Source organism: Natator depressus, chromosome 12 (genome assembly GCF_965152275.1).
Source record: "Natator depressus isolate rNatDep1 chromosome 12, rNatDep2.hap1, whole genome shotgun sequence".
Classification (NCBI taxonomy): domain Eukaryota; kingdom Metazoa; phylum Chordata; order Testudines; family Cheloniidae; genus Natator; species Natator depressus.
Window position 1 is genome coordinate 6,494,135 of NC_134245.1, and position 18,990 is coordinate 6,513,124.

General features: G+C 48.0%; 1 protein-coding gene across 2 annotated transcripts in view; it reads left to right on the forward strand.

Moving 5' to 3' along the window:
• CSNK2A2 (casein kinase 2 alpha 2) overlaps nucleotides 1-18,769 on the forward strand; it is a 34,949-nt gene extending 16,180 nt beyond the window's left edge. The window contains exons 3-10 of one of the 2 annotated variants that reach the window (XM_074968469.1): nucleotides 5,944-6,003; nucleotides 8,120-8,203; nucleotides 10,029-10,139; nucleotides 10,357-10,458; nucleotides 10,902-11,002; nucleotides 12,462-12,610; nucleotides 12,905-12,998; nucleotides 17,624-18,769. In XM_074968469.1, the coding sequence (XP_074824570.1) occupies nucleotides 5,944-6,003; nucleotides 8,120-8,203; nucleotides 10,029-10,139; nucleotides 10,357-10,458; nucleotides 10,902-11,002; nucleotides 12,462-12,610; nucleotides 12,905-12,981 (684 nt within the window). In that variant the 3' untranslated portion in view covers nucleotides 12,982-12,998; nucleotides 17,624-18,769. The remainder of the gene's footprint in view (nucleotides 1-5,943; nucleotides 6,004-8,119; nucleotides 8,204-10,028; nucleotides 10,140-10,356; nucleotides 10,459-10,901; nucleotides 11,003-12,461; nucleotides 12,611-12,904; nucleotides 12,999-17,623) is intronic. The other variant, XM_074968468.1, reaches the window with a different exon arrangement.
• The last annotated feature ends 221 nt before the right edge of the window (nucleotides 18,770-18,990 follow it).

Below are 18,990 nucleotides of genomic sequence, written 5' to 3' on the forward strand. Positions count from 1 at the left end.
GCTAATTAAAATGACCTTGATTTGTCTGGGTTTAATTTGAATCAGCTGGATTATGCAAACAGTGTGTACTGTTCTGAACTATGGGATTCTGTACACACCAAGCATGCTGCCTCTAGGCATTTGGCCCCAAGGACATAGCCATTTTGGTTGATGGCTGGAAATCTTTTGAAGTACTTATTACGCTTTATTTACACTTTTTAACAAACAGCATGAGATAAAGCCAAGTCCTAGGGAAGCAAATCCAGTTGTTTTTAACAAGGATCCCTTCTTGCTATCCCAAAAAGCCACAAGTGCCTAATAATCTCTCTACACAAAAATTCAAAGCAGGGCATATTTCCAAGTCAGTGATTTGATTCTCAGTTCCCCAGCTGGTGTAGCATCAGGGGAGATATTAGATATAACAACTCAAGACAAACACCCATCAGGGATGGTCTAGATAATACTTAGTCCTTCCTTGAATGCAGGGGACTGGACTAGAAGACCTCTTGAGGACCCTTCCAGTCCTATGATGCTGTATTCTATGAAAACCTACCCAGTTCTTACCAGATAATGCTGTCTCCTAAATACTGTTCTAAACATAAAGATATCTGGGTATAATGATCAGTGGATACAGTAGCAGGGGAGTTAAATGGTCTCTCCTGATGGTTTGGTGTGGATTCTGTGCCACATTCCTAGCAAACTGTCATTCCCACCAAGGACAGGAATAGTTGCTTGTTTTATTTTCCCCAGTGATTGCAAGCTAAGTTGTGCACTGTTATCCATGTTGTTCGTATCTGAACAGGACATCAGAAGTTGGATTGCTGAGTTGTGGCCATTGCATCGGAAGAAATTAAATTGTTTTAAAATGAATCATTAAAAGTAAATATAAAAGCCTGAGCCTTGAGGATCATCAAGACACAAATATGAGTCCAAGTTTTAAAGATTCTTTACTCTCTGACTTCTGCTGATTGATATGAGACAGAACTGGAAAACTTTGCTTGAAACTGAAAATATGAAAATCCTGTCTACACCATGAGACCTGGCTAGGAAAGAGTAGTATATTTGTAGCCTAAACCTCAGTTGCCTTGTTTAGGACCTACATTTTTTGAGTTTGCAGGTTCATGTATTTACATGCACAGATGACTGAGTGCCTATCTAGCCAATGCATGTGCAAAAATACACAAGAGGATCTCTCCTTTTAAAATAAAGCCCCAAAGTCTGTCTGTCTCTGTACTAAGACAGGAGCGAGGTGCTTGGAAGGTTGAGTGAAAACAGGTCCAAGAATCCTCATGTCAGTTCTCACTGGCTCTCCTTGAACCTTATTAATAAGATATCTGGAGACTGAAACTGGAAGCTTTCCTTCTTGTTTCAGTTTTTTCCTTCTTTCTTTCAATGGTCCATGTTTCTAATTCGAGTGATAGGGAATTGTCCTCTTGCTCATTTCGGTGGCATTGGTCCATATGCTAAATGCTTGAACTTGTGATTGCTATAATAACTTGTACACCCAATGGCAGTGTGACAACCGTGTGTGTGTCAGGAAAAATTGTCAGAGCATGAGCGAAGGGTTCTCAAGCTGGTTCCAAGTGACTGTTTTGACCATGATGGGCCACCTCCAAATACTTTACAGTATTACATTTTTATCTTTCTCTCACTCTCATTTGTAATATCCTCTTTGAAGCTAGAAAATGTCCGTATTGATCTTCTTTTCTGGCAAATGCTTTCCCTCGTGGTTTCAGTGAAATTACATTTTTGCTTAATGTTAATTGCTTGTTACTCTACTTGGTTAATGTCACTTTCTTTGGAGCACAAGCGTTGGTAGTGGTATCTGCATAACCCTGAGAATAGTGCCGCTTGGACTCCCTCAGCTGCCTGATGGTCTGTCTTTGCAAGAGAGGAGCCTAAAACATTGTAGGTCCTACCTAAACTAAAGCTACTGGAGTTCCCAGATTTAGTGACTCAAACTTTAGAATCAAAGGAATTTAAATATTTTAAAACGATAATATTTGGATTCTGTGGTGATAGGCGGCCCTAGAAATACCTTAAGTAGATGAATACCTTACCTTTTAAATTGGTCAAATTATAATGTTAAACTGCTTAATTGTATACCTGTGGGCTTGATGAGCCAGAGTTTGAAAAATCATACTTAAAATTATTTTCTCACGTGAAACTGAATGTCTCTACTTAATGAGTGGCCAATATTTCTCTTAAATTCTTATACTCATGGTTATCTTTGAGATCACAAGCTACCCACAAATGATTGCCTTTAAATTGTGACTTCAGACCAAATGAAAGTCAGGCAAATGGGTATTAGGTAGAGGCACAAAGTGCCCATTGTTTTTCTGTTTCCAATTGGAAGTTAAAACAGCTGACACACCTCTATGGTCCCAAACTCCTCCCTTCTCCCCCAACAACCTTCAAATGATGCATATTTGTATAGTACCAGAAATGTGTGGTACTTCATAGGTCTGCAAAGATAGTGGCTCCTGCCTCAAAGAGAAAGATGGAGTCTCTTTCGAGCAGCCCTGCACAGGTTGTGCTATCTTATTTTTAGTAGATCCCACTATGAAAGGCAGGAGTAGAGTTTACAGGCTGTTTAGAAGAGGTGTTTGAGAAGAAGAAATGGCAGAAGTGCACGGCAGATCAGGAAGGGAGATCTAGGCTGTATGGGGCAGAGTCGAAGAAAGTGAAGGAGCTCTATCCAGATAACTTTTGGAGCAATTGGGATTACATCTCTACCCAGGATGAAGATGACCATAGAATATGAAGATGGGTTAGCTGGTCTCTCCTCTTTCTCGGTGTATGGGGTGATGCAGGCAGGCTGCTAGGACTCCTGTGTCCTGGGATTCCCTTTAGTTCTGTTTTTCACCTCTTGAGTGACAGCTTCCCTGCACCTTCCCGCCCGAACTTATGCATATTGAGGATAAATATAGTTTCCCACTACATTTGCAACGCATACATGGGATATAAAGGCATGAAATAAAACTGTTTCTTAGCTTAGCTATAAACACCAGCAGCCAACAGGCAAATGTTTTTCAAGTGATCCCACTGGAATGCTTTACACCTCCAAGCAGCACCCCTTAAATGCAGTACTATGTTGAAAAGTCCTAAAAAGTACAGCGCCTTATTCCAGAAATCCGTGCCCCCTGCGTAGGCAGGCAGATTAGCTCGCTGTAGTGAGAAAAAGTGTTCACTGATTAACTCCTCTTAGCCCTGCAGGGACCAACTCGGCTCAGAGAGGGAGAGGGAGCTGGTTCCCTCTTGGGCATCAACAGAATTGTTCAAGGCAATCAATTCAATCTGTACAAACCCACTAAAAGCCCTCGAGGGTTGTACAGGTGCCACTGAAGGCCTGATGGGCTCGCGGAGCCTTTGTTGCTGGTGCTGATGCGCGAGAAGGAAAGAGACCAGTTTGACTGGCAGAGCAGAGCCCACGTTCAGTTTGCAGGGCTGGCAGTTGACAGAGCAGATGTTAACAGAAAGCACCGAGATACAGAGCCTCACAGTGATGTTTGTGTCACTCTTCAGAACAGAGCATGAGAAGGAAACTCTGGAGAGAGAACTTGGTGAGAAAGGGACCTGCCAGTGCTCTGTAAATAGTTTAAGTAAAGAGAGCCTGGAACCCTGCTGGGAGGATGTTCATTTTATTTCTCCGTGGACCCAGATTTCCCAAACCTATATTCTTATTGGTGCACCATGCTGTGGAGACCTTGGCTCTGGCTTTAAAAGGCCCTGTGCTTAGTAGGTTAAAAGGGTGGTAGAAACAATCAGTGGGCGTAAAATGGTACAAGGCAGCTTGAGAGAGGAAGGCTCAGGAAGAGGGTTTTAAAATACCCCATTCCACCCTTGTGCCAAGGCATCCATTGAGCAGTAGCGTGAGCTCCTCCAGCAACTCCTCTGACTTTCTCTTGTTAAAACGTAGGGAACTGTTCTGTATTTCATGTTCCGTTTGCACAAGGAAGGGTGTTGAAAGAGGCTGTTGGGCAACAAACTTCAGCTGAAAAGGCAGCCTAGCTTCAGGGGAACGGTATGGGGAGAGGGCTGGGAGGGACAATAGTTAGAATACCTTCGTCAGGCTAAGAGGGGGAAAGAGTTTATCATCTCTTTCCTACTGTCTTCTCTCTCCTCTTGGGAGAAGGCAGCCCGAAGTGGGACTAAGGAATGAGAGCACTTGGGTCTATCCCCTGATCTGACATAGACTCCCTGTGCTACTTTGGCAAGTTGCTTAGCCCCAAATGTCATTTAGGTACCTTGCTCCCATTGAAACCAATGGGAGTTAGTTACCTAGGTATTTTTGAGGATCTCGCCCTTAGTCTCTCATTTTCCATCTGTAAAATGGGAAGAATAATCTGTCCCAGCTTTCTGAAATCTGCAGATGAAAGGTGGTATGTTAGTGAAGACGATTATGGTCTGTCTTTCGTGGAAAGATTAATTTCATAATCCCCCCCCCCCCCGCCCAACTTTTCAAAATGGCTTGTTTGAAAACTAAATAAATTTTCAGATGAAAGAGCTGTGCTCCACTAGCAATAATCTGCTCCAGGGCATGCAGGAGGCGGCTGCTGGTGTGCTGGAGGACAGCAGACGGTTCTCCGGTGAGCCCCAGTAGCCTAACAGACACCCTGTTGTGGCTTATTGCTGTATCTTAGTCTCATCCTTGCTGACTTGTGCCTGCTTCACTGAGTTGCGCTTGAATGTTAGGATCACCCTAGCTCACGAAAACAGAATTCAGTCTGCACCCCAAGAGGCACTAACCAGGTCCTGCGCTCTACCTGTGTTGTACGTCGCTGGATGAGCAGGGACGGTGAAGGCTGGGCGGTTGAGGTGTGTTGCTGAGAGTGCCTTGGGCATAGGCGGTGACTTGTTTACCTCACTCTTCAGCATTTAACACCACACCGCGCCAGCGTTGAGGAGAATTCAGGGTCCGCTCTCGTTCCTTGGAATGTGAACTTCAAATCGCCGCGCTGCAGTTTTCTTGAAACTACCAGGCAGTGCCCTGAGACCGCAGCTGGCTTTGAAGTTAATGAAATCAAACAATTTGACTGGGCTTTGAGGAGATGCTTGTTTATTAAAAAGGAAAAAAGGTTAAGTCCTGCTGTTTTCTGTAAAACTCAATGTGCATGTCATGCTTCGCACAGCTGCTGTTTCCTAGCACCATGCTGGGCCTCTTGGGAAGGAGGGAAGAACTCACCCCATGGGGTTGGAACAGGGTTGGGCTGAGGAAGGTGCCGATGATGGATATAGAGTGAAATGCTGAATCTGTGCTAGTCATGACCCAAGGGGTGGCTCACGCTGGGCATGACTGGGTGACAAAGACATTAGTGGTATTGCTGATGAGTTATGGTTTTAAGTGCACCCTGGGTCTTAAATGCTTCCCCTGCTGCTTTACAGTAGCCGTGATTACTAATCCCAATGGGAACATAGAGGAAAGAGTGAGACCGCAGTAGATCACTTACACTGCCAGTAATGAACTCATTACTGTGATCTCTTTCCCACCTTGTGATGGAATCTCTGGACTACTTTTCCCTTCCATGTTACTGTCTCTGTCCCTTTGCAGCAACTGTCACTCCAGCCTTCTCAATCAGTGTAGATCGTCTCGATACGCAGAGGAAACGTGAAAGCTAATATTCTCCTAAGCATCTGCTATCTGCTTTCTGATGTTGTAGGGGATCATCCAGTTTAGGGGAAGCAAAAGGGCAATGATGAGTCTGTAGGATGCCGACATTCCCCACTGCGGAATCTGTGCCCTCATTTCCATGTACATATCCGGTTAACCAGAGTAACCCTACACTGACACCTGGCATTCCCTTTGAGTTCAGACGCTGGCTCCCGGCGTTAGGAAAGGATGCAGAGTGGCTTCAGCACTTGAGGAAGTGGGGGTTAGGAACTAAAAGGTGCAGTTTTAGACTAAAACAATCAAGATCTGAATATTTATTTGCCCTTCTCTTTCTCTCCCACAATCTGTTTCAGCAACTGTACCAGATCCTGACAGACTTTGATATTCGGTTTTATATGTATGAGCTGCTCAAGGTGAGTGATGGTCGTGAAGAACGATCAAAGGCCACAGAGTCGGGCTGGGGGAATGAATGTCTCTGAGGCAATGGCAGAATTCCTGGAGCAGCCCGCTGGCAAACTGACACTTCGGCTTGTTTCCTCTCTGGTAGTTAATGCAGAATTGTTGTCACATAACAGAGCCCATTTGGGAGGGTTGGTGTGAGAAGAGCAAACTAACCAGCCCCCGTGGAGGAGAGAAGAATGTGGGAAGTTCAGAACTGAACTGGGGCTCTCTAGTTGTCTTTCATACTGTAGGTGGGCTAGGCATGGTTGGCATTATGCAAAGCCAGAGGGGTTGGATCACCAGACCTGTGTTGTCTTGATACTGCAGAACCTGAGTGCATGCACAAGAGGGGCATTTTCCTGAGCTTTTACAGAACTTGATTTGGTAACCCCAATTGTCCAGAGTCACCAGGGCAATTAGGGAGTTGGGTGGGAGGTAGGTGGCTTCAAATCTTCCTTCCCCTGAATGAGCCTGTGGGTCAGAAACAAGCTGGCTCATTAAATGCTTTGAAATCTTTCAAAGCCCCTGAAGTTTTTTCTGTCGGTGGGGCTGAGGCTTTAGACCCTCATGGCTCTGCTGGCCTTCGACTTACCTCTTAGGGTAACTAAGGCCCTTTGAGTCCAGACCGAGAAACTTACAGTAAGGCACCTATTTGGCTGGTACTTCTTCCAAATGACAGAGAGGGAAGAAAAGGGATGAATGACATCCTCAAGGGAGCAGTGTGCGCCCTTATGCTCCTTTGAGTTTTATTAGGCACCCTACCCTCCCCCCTTCTCTCCTGAGGCTTGTGGGCCATCATGTGGCAGGTCTTTTTGAGATATGCTGAACTGTCTCTATGGGATCTCAAGCTTCAGTCTGAAGGAGCTAGCAGAGCACATCAGTTCTCAAAGCTGTGTTCTGGGCACTCTCCTGTTGAATCTCCACCAAGGCAGCCGCTGTTGTCTGTATTGGTTCCCAGCAGGGCAACTGGATTATTAAAACTGCCATTTCCAGGCAGCCTGGGCTGGCTTTGGGTCTGGAAGTGTCGGAAAAGGCTGTCCAAGCCCTGGAGTGTCCACTCCGGGGGTCAGTGACTCAAGATGACCACTTGGAATAGATCTCCCAGCCACCCCACGCTGTGGTTACCCATCCATGTTCCCAGTCCTTTCAGGGAATGATTGTGTCTGTCTGGGAGGGAAATCCCCTTCTGATTGAACTCAAGGCATGCTTTGAAGCTCCAGGCTGCTTCTATTTTTATAGAAATGAGGGAGAGGAACAAGGCAGGTTAGACAAACTGCATAAGGAATTCAGCTCCACAAACGCAACAAAGGCAGAGAATACATCGTCCTCTTCTAAAGCCTTCCATGTGAGGATCTCCGAGCACTTGACAAACCTTGATAGATTTAGCTCCACCATCCCTTTGAGGTAGAAAAGCTGCATGCTTCTCGCTCATTACACAGAGAACAGCTGCACAGGGACGCAGCTAGCCCAAGGTCCTCGAGCTGAGAGTAGAACTCATGTCTGTGCACTCTCTGCTTGTGTTTCCTGCCTTGTGCTTTGAACCACATCATCATTCCTCCCATAGTGTTCAAGTCATTATGCGCCTTGCACAAGTGTGATCTTTGTTTAGAAATTATTGGTAGATCCAAGCAAATTCTGGAGTCTCAGAAGAAAAGCCATCCTCAAAGGCCCTAAAACATTGAGCAAATGGTAGAAATCACTGCATTCCTGGGGAGTTCCTCTCCTGCCAGCAGTGACAGCAGAAATGACGGACAGTCACTTGTGTTTGTGGGACATCTCTCTCACTGGCTCTTGAGCTCTAAAGTACATGCTGGGGAGCACAGATCCAGGAGTCGGGGCCTTGTATGACACATGAACCAAGTGTAGAATGGCAGCATAGTCCCCTTCTCTACCGGCAACATGCCTCTTCTGCCGCAACCAGGATGGTGAGCGAAACAAGGGTGGTGGTTCTTCATTGTCCTTCATGTGCTGTACTCTCCCCATTCGGGCACACCTACTTTACTGGCTGGAGAACCAAGTGCTACATTGTGGACTTTGGTCTGTGTTTACTGGTTTGTCTAACATGACTGTATATTGTCTGTCTGCCAGGCCCTGGATTACTGTCACAGCATGGGGATCATGCACAGGGATGTCAAACCCCACAACGTCATGATAGACCACCAACAGAAAAAGGTACTTCTGCAGTGGGGCACAGCGTTATCGAGGGTTCGGGGCAGCTTGAAACTTTGCCACCACAATGTCCTTACTCTAGGCTGCGGCTTTCTTGTTCCCAGCCCCGACCACTCTCTCTCCCCGAGCGAGATCACTTGTACAACACGTCTGCTGGGGATTGTCGGTCTGAGCTAGCACCCTTTACTTCTGCTGCCTTTTCTCTGAGCACTACAGAAGCAAAGTGCTCTGACTTGGCCAGGATGTGTGGGGATTGCTTCTAATTACTCCAATTCCTCTGCTTATTTGGGGTGTGGTTTCCAACCCTTGCTAGAAGAGAAGGGTCGCTGCTACTGCCTGGAAAGCTTGGGACAGGGGGTAAGAGAAATAGAGGGAGGGGAATGGGGCACAAGTGGGAGGTCAGAGGGGCAGAAGTTCCTCTGTTGGATAGTGTGATTGTTATGAGTGTTCTGTTGTGACATCCTATCTTGTCTGAAGAGGACGTGGATTTTATACACTGGGAACGTAAGCTTCTCCTGTCCTTGGATCCAGTGAAGTTATAGTCTCAATACAGAGTTTTGCTTTCTTTGGGGATAGGTGATATTGGTGCGTGGGGGGGTTGTGGGATCTACCAGTTCTCTAGCTTTTGGGGTTTTTTTTATTTTTTTTTAAACCTACTAAGTAGAAGACCCTTCCTCCAGTTAAATCCCCAAAAGCCAAGAGGCTCAGAGTAGAGGCTGTTGCCCCAGCCCTGGCTCATCTGTGTGTGTGGTATTATGCGAGACCACAGTATTTTCAGAGCCCTCGAGTAACTTCACTCCACTGGCTTGAGCGCTGGGTCCTCTTCTGAATTCTGTAGCTATTTTAGGTTTCAGATGGCTTTTCTAAGTGTGTGTGGATGAAGTTAGTGGATAACCTCCTTTCACCTGTGGTCAGGCTTGATCTCCTAGGTGAAAGCCTGTGGCTTATCTGCACAGGCCTGCCATGTGCAATACCGGGCCTCTTTTTCACGTGTCTCCTCTGTCATTTTTGACGCACACTGGTCAATCCATGGGATAAAATACCTTAGTGGGTACTTGCCCACTGTGTCAGAAACCCGATATCCAGCACTGGAGTGCCATCTTAACTTCATGGCTGCATGTGGCAGTGAACTGCTGATTTACCCCATTCTCATTTGGGGTGGATGCTGCATATACCAAAGGGACAGTGGTATCTCAGGGTCTTTCCCTCCATCTGGCCAGTTCAAGTGGTGCAGAGTCCTCCCACCTGCACATTTCTCCTGAGCTGCTAAGCCACGGTAGCGGTCTCCCAGCTGATGCCAGCAGCTCAGGGGTTGACAGTCTCCCAGGCAGTTATAACGCCATCTGCAGGTCTGTGCAAGTGTGGTGCAGTCTGCATTTCTCACCCAAAAGGGCTGCTCTAGCCAGTGACTCTCTCGTAGCTCTTCCCACTTGTTAGCATTGATGCTGCCTTCACACCCAGCGGTGCTTTTGATTTTTGTTTAATGCGGCTGGTTCCTGCTTGTTCCCTAGCATCCAATTAGCTGTCTTTTTATTTGACTGGTGGCATTAGTAACCGATGAGTCACCCAGCAATAGATTATTTGATTAGGGTTGCCAGGCACAGACTTCGCCGAGCCCTGGTAACTCCACAAAGCCCTGCAGATAATGGAGTGAGGTGGCAGCATGAGCAGAGACCAGGCGATACAGCATCATTGCACAAAGGGCTCCGGGCTTTCACCAAACAGTTGAAAAAAGCTTTGGCAGACTTGGCTTCACCTGACTTGTTTGTACTTGGCAACGAACCCTGTTTGCTCCTACTCTGTGTGTTTCTCTCTGTTGCGTGTTTAGTTGCGGCTCATAGACTGGGGTTTGGCAGAGTTCTACCATCCAGCTCAGGAATACAATGTCCGCGTGGCCTCGAGGTACTTCAAAGGACCGGAGCTCCTTGTGGACTACCAAGTAAGAGTCTGCATCCAAATGGCTACTTAGTGTGTTGCTTGTGGTTGCACTCAGGCCACTTTTGGTTTGTCCATTTGCCCCCTGGGGGTTACCATGTTAGAGCAACTTTGCCATGAAGTTGGAAAGCCGAGAGCCTCCTTTGACTAGGGGTCTTTTGGGGCTTGGGTATAAGGTGTGTGTGGCCTTCCTCCATTTGATTTTGTTCTCCTCCCCTCAGATGTACGACTATAGCTTAGACATGTGGAGTTTAGGCTGCATGCTGGCCAGCATGATCTTCCGAAAGGAGCCGTTCTTCCATGGCCAGGACAACTATGACCAGGTGAGGAGATGCTGTCTGACTCTGAAAGGGGGAATTCTTGTTTGCGTCTTCCCTTTGGTTGGGGCTGGGACCATCTGATTGGTAGGCATTGTTATGCATTTGATTGAACTGAGGTGTCAAGGCTTGCACAGCAGAAAGCATGGGCCTTCTGGAAGGCCCAATGATATGTGGCACAAATTGTTGTGGTGCTGGAGAAACAAGTTAGTAAGGGGCTTTCCTTGGACTTCAGGATTTCCCCAACACTGAGCTTCTAATCTCTGGCTGCTCAGGTGCTAACAGACTAACTTCCCACTCTTGTTTGTGGTTACCAAATGCAAGAGGACCCATGGATGCAGCAGCCCTTCCATCCATCCATCCATCCAGGACAGTGGTGTCGGGACAGTCTCTTAAGTCAGTGACCTGCCCTTCTCTTGTTGCTTCTGTAAATCTGTCTTTTGTTGCAGCTGGTTCGCATTGCTAAGGTTCTGGGCACAGATGAACTGTATGGGTATCTGAAGAAGTACCACATAGAACTGGATCCGCACTTCAATGATATCCTGGGACAGTAAGTAGGGGAGGCAAGAAGCAAAACGTGACTTTTGGTTTCTTTTCCTTAAACATCCATCCCAAGAGTGACTCCAAAGCACAAGTGCTGCTTTAGGTCTCCTGGGCTGCGGTGTCATTTGTCTGCCTCTTATCTAGCTATTGATGTAACTTAGGTTTTTTTCTATCCTCGGCTGTCTATGCACTGAATAAGCTACTAGATTTGCACGGTTCTCTGCCATTCCTCGTGATGCCAGTAAAATGACTGAAATTGGTTGGGGGGAACCTAGCACAGATGCTGGGAATTGTTCCCTACGAGTCAGTCATAGAGTTTAAGGCCAGAAAGGACCATCAGATGATCTAGTCCGATCTCCTGCATACCACAGGCCACCCAGACCACGCAGCATCTGCATGCGAACTCCAACAACCAAAATTAGACCAAAGGATTACAGCCCACTGGAGACTAGTAGGGGGACCAAGGTGCACCAGTGTCTGAGGCCCCTGCAATGGCAGGGAAATCCTGACAAGTGACCCCCAAACGCACGCTGCAGAGGAAGGCGAAAAATCCCCCAGGCACTCTGTCTGACCCGGGGGAAAATTCCTTCCTGACCCCACATATGGCTATCTGTGCTTTCCTTAGATCCCAGAAATTGCTTTGCCTTCATGCTCTCAGCTTGCAAAATTGTGTCACAAATTTGCCAGCCCAGACCCAGGATCTACTTGCCCATCCTTTCCCATGACAATAATGAGAAACCCGGGTTGATATTTTCGAAGCAGGGTAAGGGATTTAATCACCCATCTCCCAGTTAAAATTAGTGGGAGACAGGTGGCTGAATCGACTGCATTGCTTTGCAAGTCTTGATGACGATCTCTTACTGGTCTGTCAAGGGAAATTACCCACCTCGTGTGGGATGGCGAGTAAAAATTTGCGAGGCTGGCTTCGAACTAGAGACATTCTCGCCACTCTGAGCCTGCTTTTAAAGCCCTTGTATGTATCTCATAGACTTTAAGGCCAGAAGGGGCCATCCTGATCATCTTGTCTGACCTCCTGCACGTTGCAGGCTACAGAACCTAGCTGTCACCCTAGTTGTTTGGAATTCATGCCTGTTCTTTATCGAATGGAACCCTTGACAGCAACGGGCCTCTGTAAAGCTGCTCATAAAGAGAGCACTTCTAAATTAGTCTTACTGTGCAGTTCTCTCCCTCTCACTGAGATACAGAACACTTCACTTGAGCCCAGCATTGCCAAAAGCCAAGGATGCTGGGTTGTAAAGGAGAAGGCTTGAGTGGCACTGCCCATGTTGGGTATCCCTAGTGAAATGCCGGATGTAGAGGGGGTTGATAGGTAGCTCTGATTAGCTCCAACACTGCCCTCTAAATTCACATATGGGTGTGGTAGGTGAACCCTCCTAGGATCTGATGGTAGCTGCTGTGCCATTCAGAGATCGGTCTGTACTATGAAAGACATCCCTCTGCTACAGGCATTCGCGAAAACGCTGGGAGAATTTCATCCATAGCGAGAACAGACACCTGGTCAGTCCTGAAGTCCTGGACCTTCTGGACAAACTTCTGCGATATGACCATCAACAGAGACTGACTGCCAAAGAGGCTATGGAGCACCCATATTTCTGTGAGTCCCAGGGGGAGCAAGACCTGGGGTCAGAGTCACATGGCTGGGTTTGAAAAGGAAAGAAGGGTTTGTTGATCAGGTGGGAGGTGAGTCTTCCATTCACTGCCTCCCTATGGATCTTGCTGTCATACTGACGGCTGGAATTCCAGGTTCTCCAAAGTCTAATGGAAGCTTGTGCTGCTTGGAGGGGGGCGTTCCTTGGAAGAACCTAAGCCTTCATGAAAGTGAAGCTTTGATATTGCTCATTGTAATACTGCTTCCCATCCCTGGCTGATCCTTGTGTCTCTCTTGCAGACCCAGTGGTGAAGGAGCAGTCCCAGCCCAGCTCAGAAAATGCTGTGCTCTCCAGTGGCCTGACAGCAGCGCGATGAAGGCTGGAAAACAACGGGTAACTCAAGATGTTTACAAATAAAAACAAAACCTTCAGTCACACAGTGAAGGGAATAACCAAGACCCCTCCCCCATTTATACTCAGCAGAAATCTAACCTCTGGGGGGCTAGCGCCTCTGTTCCTCTCTGGTGGTTGTGGATAATGTAACTCAACCTGTGGTACCAAAGCCCTGGGCAAATGGTTTGCAAGATACCCAGGGCTCACAGCGACTGATTCTTGTTCACATTCCATGGCGCCTGCTCTTCCTTCCCAATCTAGCCTTTTCCTACCACGCTGGTGGAGCAAACTTGCCATTCCGCCAGTGGATCACAGCATGCATCTATATAAATATGCCCTTTGGAACTGTGGACACTTGGGGCCAAATTCAGACTGGGTAGAAGCAGATACAGCTCTGAGGTCTGGGAGTCACACCTGCTCGCTCCAGGTCTGAGTTTGGCCCTTTCATTTCGGTTTCAGTTGCGGAGGAAGAGTGTCTCAGGATTGGTTTGGATCATTAAAACCAACTGCCACTTTCTAAGTTGCTCAGAGAGAGGTGAGCACCCCCGCAGGTGCATTCAGAAAATGTGTTAGGCCTGTTACGGAAAGTCCTGAATGTAGAGGCAGGAGGTTTTTTTCTGTAGCAGGCAAAATACTTTCCCACAGACCTCAGGAAAGCTGATCCTGCAATAAGAGAGATACAGCCATGTAACTTGTTTCATGACTCACATGTGATGGCTCACGCCAGGTGAAGTACAATTCCAGAGTATGAATCTGGAGTGTTTCAGGCCAGCACCATTGAATGAAGAGCAGAATGGGGAAGTTGTGAGGAAATGCAGTAGGAGAGCTTGGGGATGCAGTAGTGGGAACAGCAGGGGGGGAGGATCAGTAAGCAGTGGTGTGATTGGGAAGGGAGTGGTGCTTTTGGGGTGACTAAAGCTACTGATCCAGAGCTTGGGTCCATGTAGTGTGTTAACAATCAGCCAGATGCTGAATTCTGGGGCTAAGATTCTGTTGGGGGGTGGGGTGGTTCTCTTGTGGCTTTTCATCCGATCCCTTGATAGCTTTGTAGCCCCACAACTCACAGTTGCTTCCTTTATTTGTTCTATGTGTAATTTCTCCAGCGGTTCTAGAAACCTCCTAAACCTAGAAACCGGAGATAGTGTTTTGCCACCAGCACCTAAACACAGAATTTCCTTCTCCGGCATGGTCAAATATTTAATTTTTTTTTTATAATATAAGGTTGGAATGTTTCTATTTGAAACATCTGTTTACATTCCATATCCCAATAAAGTTATATTGGCATTGATAGCAGGTCAAATCCATTTGTATAATTCACTGAAACCAATAAATATCTATACGTATGAACTTCTGTTGTCTTCTAGTCTATGGGGATGTGCAGAAACTAAGAGCAGCTGAAGGCTTTGCATCCTGTAGTTAGGATTGAGTTCTAACTTCTGTTCCAATTTCCTTTTTATCAGAACTGGCTCTTTAACTTGCTCTCACGAGCTCCTTTTGGCCTGATACTTCTCATGCTTGCTCTCAGCTCAAAGGTGGAATTCTGTGAAAGTCTCTGCAAAATCACTTTAGCTGCTGTTGAGTTCAAAGGAAGCGTCCTATGCCCAGGGAATAAACTTTTGAGCTTGCGAGACTCTCGGGGTATGTCTACAGTGTTAAAAAAACCCACCTGCGGCTGGCCCATGTCAGCTGACTCGAATTGCGGGGCTCTGAAATTACAGTGTGGTGGTTTAGGCTGGAGCCTGGGCTCTGGGACCCCCGATGGGGGAGGGTCTCAGAGCCCAGGTTCCAGCCAGAACATCTACACTGCAGTTTTATAGCCCCGAGACCGAGTCGCACCAGCTGTGGTTTAACTGAACTGTGTTCATACCCTCTCCGCTGAAACTTCAAACCGGGGTTGTTTTCTAGAGCTCTCCTTCAGGGAGAGAGTTCAGGTTGGAAAACCCAATATGTCACACTCTTAATCTGCATGTGTATGTATGTGTACACACACACACACGTACACACACACCTCTCAGTGTGGGTGGGTGGATTGTTCGCTATTAAGAACTCACGCAGTAGGAAGTTGGAAAATTTCAAAAGTGAAGGTTCCTTGTTAATTATGAACCTCCAATAGACTGTTTGTTTTAACCTATGCTAGTGGTTCTCAGCAGTGTTCACTCTGGGATGGTGTCTCCCCCACTACCTCCCCACTTTCTGTCTCCCTCTTCTGTCTGTTTGGGACCCACCCCCCTTTTTAGACATATGGAGTCAGCAGAGCAGTTGCGATTGCCTGATGTGTTCACAACCCCAGGTCTGAGAATCCATGATTTATACCAGAAGCTTTCAAATTGTGGGGCACGTTGAGGTTTATTTGGGGGGCACGAGGAGCTGATGCGGCCGGGCTGAAGGACCAGGGGCAGGAGTGGGCCCTGTCTGGCAGGGGAAGCAGATGGGGCTGTGTGTAGACATCTCAGCTGCCAGAAACAAGCTCCCTGCCGGTCTCGCTCCCCCATTACACAGCTGCAGCACTCACCTACTGGCAGTTACCCTCCTCTTCTGGGGAGGTTGATGGGAACTGTCTGAGCAGGGAGCTGAAGGCCTGTGAGTACTGGCCCCCTGCCAGACAGAGCCCCCTGCTGACACTGGCCCTTCAGCGTGGCTTCAGGGTAGAGTCCCATCTACTTCCCCTGCTGGACAGAGCCTCTGCACGGGAAGCGGACGTGGCTGCACTTGAAGGCCTGGGGTCAGCAGGGGGCTCTGTCTGGCAGGGGGCCAGTACTAACTTTCTGCTTCCCTGCTGACCCCAGCCCTTAACGCTACCCTGTTCACTTCCCCTGCGCAGTGGGGGAGCGAGACGGGCAGGGAGCTGTGTCCCGGCAGCTAAGACTGCTGGACCATGCATGCAGCAAGTGGCTTCCTCAACAGCCACATGGTGAGCGCCCCCTTGGGTACCAGGCATCCTCTCTCCCCTTGCTTAGAAAGAGTGGGGCACGCATGAGACAGGTATCTCTGAAAGGGGGTCTCAGCAAAAACAGGTTGGGAACCTCTGATCTATAACGGTAAAACAGTAGATGGCAATGAGGTCATGTTAGCGTTGGGGTAGGACCTTAATCCTGGGAATTTCCTGACTTTTCTGATTGGTTGGCTTCTTAGCCTCAGTGTTGCATAAACTCCAGTTTTTTGTATTTAGCATTAAATTAAACCAATGCTAAGTGAATGTCGATGTGCACGTTTGGGAAACACAGGGGTTTACATTTCTTGTAGCAGTGGGGACCATCTGCATTGCTCAACTCCTGGCTTTTACATTGGTAACTAATGGGGTGTGGATGTAGAATCTTCACCCGTGGTCCTTTTTTAATCTGCAGAGGGAAAAGGGGTGGAAGGCCCTGGGGGAGAGGACCAGGCTCATAGGACCCAACTTCAGACCTCCCATTGATAGGTGTGGAGACCTCCACGCATTCTTCCCTGACATGCACCACACACCTTGTCCTCTGGCTGGCCCTTTTCTCTGAAGATCTAAGCAATGCTTTCCAAACCCAAAGTAAGTTAGGAAGAGATATAGTGTTTCCCATCTTAAAGAGGGGGAGCCGTGAGGTATAGAACGGTTAAGTGACTTGCCCCAGTCAGCCTGCAAATTCAGCCCAGTCCCACCACCGCAAAGCTGGCTTTGAGACCAAATGTGAGAAGCTTCAGCCCAAAAGGAAATGAGAGAGCTGACTGAAATGGTTATTATGGAAATACCCTTGCAACCTACCATTCCTTGCTGCTGTACTGCACTGTGAGTAGAACGTGTGTGCGCACAGCTCCAGCTTGATCCCTGTCACTCTGTGAGCCTGTCAGTGTTTTAGGTGCCCAGAGCCGGGAATGCCACTTCCCCTGTTCAGTAAATATTTCACATCTCCTTTTCCTTATGATGATGAAAAACGCTTTGTCTTCAGAAAGAAAGGGCAAGGGAGATCCCTGACCACACCCCTTCTTGTTTGCTCATGAATCTGTCACAGGTATGGCAGTGAGATGGGTGAGCTCACAAAGGTACAGTGAAAATTCCCCGCCTACCAACCCAGCTCAGTGCTACAGCACCACGTGAAGGGCTGGAGTTCAGAATCTGAGCTTGATGCTTTGCTCTCAAGATCAGCAGGGCCTGGGAGGACGTTCGAAGTAGTGCATAGGGAAGCTTGGTGTGATGAAGGCATCTGAGTGGGGGTGAGATAATGTGTTGGGGGCACAGAGAGACTCCTATTGGCCCCCAACAAAAATGTTATCTAAGGGGGGCATTGCTAACCATATGTATGGGAGGCAAGGTAGAAAAAACAGATTTTGATTCACTTGCCATTCCATGCGATCATAATTTAGCACTTCTACAATGCTGACATCTTCAAAGCACCGCGTAAGCCTTGCACCATCCTTGGGAATTAGGGCAGTATTATCCTACTTTACAGGTAGGGAAACTGAGGGACATGGGCATGTCACAGAACCTATGCCTGTGTAGGGAGTATGTTGTGGGGGAAAGATTAGAACGTGCTTCTGTCTCCTCGGCTCTGTGCTCAGCCTACTAGGTGCTGAAGAAGGAAAAAGTTCTGGCAACGCATTGGCATCAACTGCAGCTCGCGCCTGATGCTCACTTCCCTCCTCCCATCTCTCCCTAGGTCCGATGCTGTTCCTCCCAATTTTCCATAAGCAGAACAAGAACCAAATCAAACGTCTTATCAGCGTGTGTACAGAGCTGGCGGCCGGACGGCGTTGCGGTGGCAGGTGACGAGACCAGAGACCGCACCGGCTCCATGGCACCCACCAGTTTATAAACACAAACCTTACTTCTGAATGTAAAAGGTTCCTCCACCTTTGACTTCCTGTTGACCTCTTCCTGACCCAGAAAGCATGGAAAATGTGAAGGGTATGCAAACCGGTTGTTGGCTAATGTTGCTTCCCCCCCATGCTGACCTTTGCCCCCCCTGAACCCCAGCGTAACGTATTAACTAGCTGGCTCCAGACTTGACACAGCAGGGAGGGGGCAGCGGGGGGAAATACGGCATGATGGACAATTCTATATTATAATTAAAGGAATTCTATATTATTGAATAAAAGTTTTAAAAGAATTGTATGGAGAGTATTCAGTATGGAAGGAGCCATGGGGCGTGCCCCCCCTGCAGTGGAGGATGCTGGGGCTGGTCGGAGCCCTTCCTGGTGCTGTCTCCTGCCATTCGCTTGTTTTCTGTTGCGGGGGGAAGAGAGTGAATCTGCTGTACAAAATCATTTGAAGTGTAGTGGTGGGCTAGAACCCCCTGCCTCCAACTACTGGACGGGCTTAAGCAGCCGGGCTAACGGGGGACAGGAGCTCGTAAATTGATAGGAAAACTCCACACTGGGCCTAGCATCTTTCCCTCAATGTCAAGCTCTTTCAGAGGCCTGGATAAACACTAGACGCTTGGTCCCCCAAGTGGTGTCTGCACCGCAGCAGAGGGTGACACTGGCTGCCACTTTTAGCTAGTATCCCATTTCCCTCCCCCTGCCTCTGAATGAATGGCAGAGCCAGGAAAGGCGCGAACACTTTCTCCTTCCCTGCCCCAGCTGAGAAGGAAGTGATACAGGGTGGGGTCTCTCAAGAGATGTCCTAATCAAGGGAGGCCTTTGCAACTGTAGTTCAAGGTCCGGCTGCCTGGAGATCTCAGCTGGAATTAAAAAAGGATAAGGAGATAGTGCGGGGGGGGGCTAACACCCCTGATATGGACACACACAGTGGGTGACTTCAGTCCTCTGCCCCAGCCCTCCTGAGCAGGGAAGAGGCTTATTCTTGTGAATCCTAAACACAGTGGACTCCCTACCCTCACAGTTCTCTGTGGGGACCACTGAGCCCCCCCCCCGTTCTCACCCCCCACCCCCCGGGCAGAACCAGCAGTGCTCACAATGCTTCCTCTTTAGTGACTGCTCCCTGGAGTGCTTCTGACTTCCTCCTCGGCCGCTGCCTTGAGCCGCACCTGCATCTGTGTAGTGAATCGAACCAGCTAGTGGGCTG